Source organism: Daphnia magna, linkage group LG6 (assembly GCF_020631705.1).
Source record: "Daphnia magna isolate NIES linkage group LG6, ASM2063170v1.1, whole genome shotgun sequence".
NCBI lineage: Eukaryota > Metazoa > Arthropoda > Branchiopoda > Diplostraca > Daphniidae > Daphnia > Daphnia magna.
In genome coordinates this window covers 8,915,476-8,921,463 of record NC_059187.1, presented here as the reverse complement: position 1 = coordinate 8,921,463, position 5,988 = coordinate 8,915,476, and the positions used below count along the sequence as shown (strand labels likewise).

The window sequence follows — 5,988 nt, the reverse complement described above, 5'->3', positions numbered from 1 at the left end:
TTTTAAACGACATGAAACATTTCGTGTATGTCAGCAGGGTTTCATATAATATCACACATCCAGACACAACCGGTTGGTGAATATCAAGGGCGCTTTTTAAAAAAATTCTTGTTTTCTTATTTACAAAGGTAGTACAAAAACTTACAAAAAATACAAAAACATTTGTTTTTCTTTTTTCTTGATAAAAAGGTTAATTTTTTTTTTTTCCTTTGAAATTGTTTCTGATAAAAGAACATGTATGTACAATTAGAGGATTTAAAACAATTTAAAAGTTTTTCGATTTTTCTTTCAAAATACGAAGGAAAACAAAAATGCCTTTTCGTTTGTTCGGAGATATTTTAGTTGATGGGACACAGACACTCGGCATCACATAATCAGATACAGATCATTGGCGGTTGTATCCAACAGTGGTGGTGGTAATTGAGACACACACAGAGGGATATTTTTAGATTGATGGAAAAATTGTTAAAGAAAAAAAGTTGCAAAAAGTCATCGACCAAGAGCCAATAATTTAGAACAGCCTTGATTGTTTTGTTTCGTACACAAACAAAAATATGCTTTTCATTCCTTTACACGTGTACTGAAATATTGGGACCATTTTGTTTGTCCCAATCAAATTTTTAAGAAAATGATCGTCACCCACCTCAGGACACAAGTTTAGGATAATACACAACAACTATCGGCTTGGAAGAGGTCAAATATACAAAGAGTCCATCATTTACACGAACGAAACAAACCAAAACAAAACATCGACTAGTCTTACTTTTTCTTTTCTCTTTTACGACACACGCATTTCTAGTATGATCATCAGAAAAAGAAAAACTCCGCACGTAGCGTGTAGAGGGCACGCTCGAAATATTGGTGACGCAATCATAGCCTGAGAGAGGACTTTTGGATGAGGGGCGGTAGATAAAAATGGAGCTTGCCAAAATAAATAGCGAAATAATTCTTTTTGCTTAAGTGCTCTAGCAAATAGTTTTTGTTTTTTTTTTTTGATAAAATTTCTTTCTGTCTTGGAATTTTTTTTTTTTTTTTTGTTACGAACATTGTCCGCAGTACCTCGGGATTACAATAAATTAACGTGAAAAATAAAAAAAAAGGGGGGGACATTTCAAGCACAGGCGCATTCTTTGACGATGGCTCCTTCCCATTTGGTGGTAGTCAACTGCTCCGGGTTGTCTTGGTCGTAATGGACGACCTGAACGCTATCCAACTTGCTCGGCGTGCAGCACAATTTCGGTACGAGACGCTTGTTGATGGTGTGCAAGTAGCCCTGGAACAGGGCGTGGTTGCTAGCGGGATTCGTCACAGCGTGTTGATGCTGGCTAGTAAACTGAGCGTAATGGCAATCACCTTTGCACATGAAGATGTCGATCTCGCTCGGTTCCAGTATCCAATCGAAGCCGGGCAACTGGCGGAAGTTGATTTTCAACGAATGCGGACAGCATTTCTTACTTTTCTTAGAACTGCTGGAACAGTCACTTGCGCCCGTTTTACCACTACCCTTGACGCCCTTCTTGCTGGCCGAGTATTGGCCAAGTAAAATGTCCTTGGGTTGTTGAGCTAATCGCTTCTTGTTGCTCATGTTGTTGTTCTTGCTGTTGTTGCTGCTCTTGATGTTGGTGTTCTTCTTACCGACGTGGCGTTTGACTCGATGAGACGGTGCCCTCGATGATGAGACGGTCAAGCGGAGCTGTGCGCTAAGGCGCCAGCGCCGAAGCCAATGACAATCACGACCGTGACAGACGACGCTGACCGTCAAAACGTGATCGTCGTTGTTTAACTCGTTTAACCAATCGTCCAATAGTCGTCCGGCCGTCCTTCAAATCGGGTTTGATGCTGTTGTTGTAGCTGGAATTATCCAAATCTTCCGGCCGGATCACTACAGTGTGCCGGCTGTTGCTCTGGCGATCGGATTCGATGCGGACGTGCAAACTCCACGACCTGAGACTACGTAACGGATTCTTTATCATTACAGAATCGGACGAGTCAGATCGATCAGACGACCAATGCAATTCCAGCGGATGAGAAGATTCTGCCTGCCATCGATTGTTGTCGTCGCTCGAACGCGGAGCCCGGAAACGCAATCTCCAAGCGACTCCGCGTGACCCAACGTGACGTCGGCCAGCTCCGACATCGCCTGTCATACAAACAAATCGATATCGATTAATGAAATGGCACTTTTTGGGCACAATCATCAATTTTAAAGGCATCGGCTATAGACGTACGATGATTGAGGATGACCGTTTCACGGTGCGGTTCTTCGTCGTCTTCCGGATTGGCGGAAAACTGGCGGTACTCGTCCACGTCGTCCTCGCCAAAGTTGTGCAGCAACTGTTGACGTTGTCGATCGTATTCATCCCGCGTAATGTTTACCTGCGCATAAAATCAAGCGCTTGATTAAGACGATTACGGCTCGCAATCACGACATAGTAAGTCACGTAGTTTATTATTATTAGTAGTATTTATTACAGCAGATGACCCAAACGTGATCAACACCTTTCAAAGCGTGTGGAATGTTTCACAGTTCCATAAAGATAAGAAATCGGACTATGTCGGTTTCCCAGCAACAGGGCCAACTATTCAATTGTCGGTATTCATTTGTTTTACGTTCAATTCAACGTGACCTAAGGTTTAGCTGAAAGCACAGAAGGCCAGCGATAACAGTCATCAATGACTCTGAATATTTAGTACCACGGTCATTTTTTTTTTTTCCGCACTTGTTTGCACAACTTCCTCCGCCACGCAAAAACATTTCCGGGAAACCCCGAAAAAGGAATTTTTTTTTTTTTTTACCAATCAAAGTCCGAATCCAACAATATATTCATCTGCTATAGTTTTTGAAAGGAATGAAAAAAGAAAATTACCTTGGAGAGGTCAGGTACTTTAGTGAGCCCCAATTCACGCAAAAGAATTTGCTGGAACTCTCTGAGACCCTCGTCGGTTGGGAAGTAAAAACGATCAATGTCCAGTTGGTCGGCTGTCGTCGCTTCCGCATCAGCCTGTCCATCCGAACTGACGAGCTGATGGCCCTTATTACTGGGCCGGCTGTTCTGATGATGATGTCGGATGGTGTAAGCGGCACAGCCGGAACACACGACGCCCCACACAAAAATGACGATGACAGCACTGGGCAAGAAAGCCAAACCGGCCCGCTGATTTTGGTGTATGTGACAGTGATTGGCCATTCCATTAACCATGAAAAATGTCTGTCTTAACTCAATTTTCTTTTGGTAGCAAAATTCCCTTTGTTCAATTAAGAGTCTTCAAACGTGTTTGCAAAAGAATTCAATCCATCCACACGAAAAGGTTTTTAAGAGCAGCACTAGTAGTTTGGCTGTTATCGCAACACTAGAGAAATGTCCCGTTTCTGAACGCGGTCGGAGAACAAGTGATCGTGTAAGACGAAACTATAGCGTGTGACAGGTGAAGCGGTGAAGAGTCGACTGAGTCTCGCACTAGCAGCACCTTGCCTTTTAAAATTTGGTGTGTGTGTGTGCGTGCGTGTGTGTGTGTGTGGATATACTCTCACTCTCTCGTTCGCCTTGGACCGTCGGAACGGTGAGAAACGAGAAAAACAGAGGAAGGGAGAAAGAAGGAGGGGCTTGAACGTCCAACGCCTTACATAAAACTCCTCCTGCCCAAAAGCGAACTGATAAAAAAACCCAAAAGGAAACGAAAACAAAAAAAACTTAGGTAAGTCAGTTAACAGGTATCGTATAGACAACTTGTTTCCACGGATCACGAATTTACGTGATATACATCACGCAACTTTCCAATCAGTCTAATTAATAACCATACAATTACCCTAACGTTATTTCGCGTTAACGGTCGACACCCCAGCACTGCCTCCGCATAGTGACATCGCAGAAATCCGGAAATCGGGTTGCCTCATCGACTAGGTGAATCATAGGCTTATTATAAATGCATCCATCATTTTTAGGCATGTGAAAAGAAATATGACCAAATCAAAAAAGCTGTTGCTCTTTCTTTACGTAGCCTTACCAGACCATAGAGTTTCACGATTTGATTGTGATTCAATTGTTGCGTAAATAGACTGGCCAACGAAACGTTGCCGTCTTGTAAAGGTGTTCAGCAGACGCTGCGGTTGAATAGCTCGATCGACCCCATAATACAGCCAATCTTTTTATCTAGCTGATGCTGTACGCAGTTCAATTGGAGGAATGAGCTATTGACAACGGGCGAGTTTAAGACCATCAAAATTACACGTATAGGCACTTTTTGCTGTCCTTTCCTATTGTCTTTGTAAGGAATTCGACATATTTGGAAAGTAAAAAAGAATGGGGCAATCAAAAATGTAAAAAGATTACAAAAACCGGAAAATAAAAAGGTTGCAGAAGTTTTATTGAACAAATTCGAATGGATTCAGCAACTAGGGGAACAACGACTAGCACGAACGCCGTTGGAGAGTTCGAGGACATGAATAACTAGTCCTAGCTACATTCTTTTAAGGAAAACAAGGTGCTCGTGTAACTTGCCCCCCACTTATTATATAATTTGTCAGGTGACTGGTCGAGAAAGCTGAACAAAACAAAGGAACGTTTCTTGGCTCATCGCGGTTCATCACTATTGAATAAACACATTGTCTCCTTTTTCGGCGCTGGCAATTCAGAAGCCGGATCAAACATATCCAAAACAAGAAAGTTGAACAAGTTGAAGAAGATGTTTTCTTCTTTTTCTTTTTGTCCCGTCATCATTTTGCTTTTCGTGTGTTTAGTCGTGCGCAACGAACGTCAGTCCAGGATTCCCCGTTTACGTAGCCCATCCATTCAAGAAAAGGCACACAAATGTAGACCCATCCAATTATTACCTTTCACTCGGCTCTTTCTTTTTGCCAGCCATTCATTACGAAAAAGGAAAGAATCTGTTGAAGATTATTACAGTTGGCTACGCAAATGATTTATAGTCTAAGTCTTGCAGGGATAGGGGAAAGCCCCGCGCTCTTACAGAATTATTTCATTTGTAATTAGCTGTCTTTAAAAGAGCACAGTTGAAACACCAAGTACATAATTAAACATCGGAGAAACAAGCCGAATTCGCTAAACGGCCATCAGGTAACGGACCAAAAGTGGGTGAAAGAAACAACACGCAATTCTATTTTTTTTTTTTTGGGGGGGTTTTGTTCGTGTCATTAGAGCAGGAAAGACAAACAAACTGAAACGACCGCGTTCAGAGATGCATCCGGATTCCGGAAAAGAAGCCACGATCAACACACAACAGCAACGGATGTCTTTCCTCCTGTATTTTGCCTCACAACAACAAGCGCTCACGTAAACAAACTGCTCAAACAACGTAACTCGTTTGTGCGATAGCGACCGTTCTAGCTAGTTTTCAAAAGAACATTTTTTTCAAACCCGTTGGTCGTTCTCAATAGCAAATGAAAAGGTTAGTTGCATACGCTTATGCAAACAGGGTGCTGGACGTAGATGGCCGCGTATTTTCTTTACCTTAAAAGAGAAGGAGAAGAAGATGAAATTCTTGTTCGAAGAAAGGACACGCCCAGGAAATGTAGTGCCGGCACGTGGTGTATACGCTAATGGGGCACACGAGCAATGCGGATTATCGGGTACAAATTACCACGACAACAGCAGCAAAGACAAGAGTGTACAGCGCACGGGGACAGTTTTGTATGTGTGTGTCCAAACGAAAGAATATGAGGAAATTCCACGAATCGTCGAGATCAAATCCGCTCCACACTCCGCGGGAGGGGATGATGGGATTTCCTTCCGTCAAACTTTCTTCCGGTCATTTTCTGGTTGGATTAATTCGTTCCGACACGATTGGCAACCTAGGGGATTTTTTTTTTCTTTTCACGATATCCGGAGAAATCGCAATGACATTTCAATTGTTTTCACGAGAAAACAATTAGAAAAATCACAAATTTCCCCATTCCGAGAAATGACATCAAATTTGAAACAAAACAAAAAAAAGTCCGCAGCAATTGTATCACTTAGTGTTTGCTATCCA

General features: G+C 42.3%; 1 protein-coding gene across 1 annotated transcript; it reads right to left on the bottom strand.

Moving 5' to 3' along the window:
- LOC116925233 lies at positions 1 to 3,530 on the bottom strand. Its single transcript, XM_032931904.2, is given in 4 exon segments — positions 1 to 1,734; positions 1,736 to 2,140; positions 2,229 to 2,376; positions 2,868 to 3,530. Coding segments are annotated over 4 exon segments (1,497 nt in total). The 5' UTR covers positions 3,189 to 3,530; the 3' UTR covers positions 1 to 1,111.
- Between the last annotated feature and the right edge of the window lie 2,458 nt (positions 3,531 to 5,988).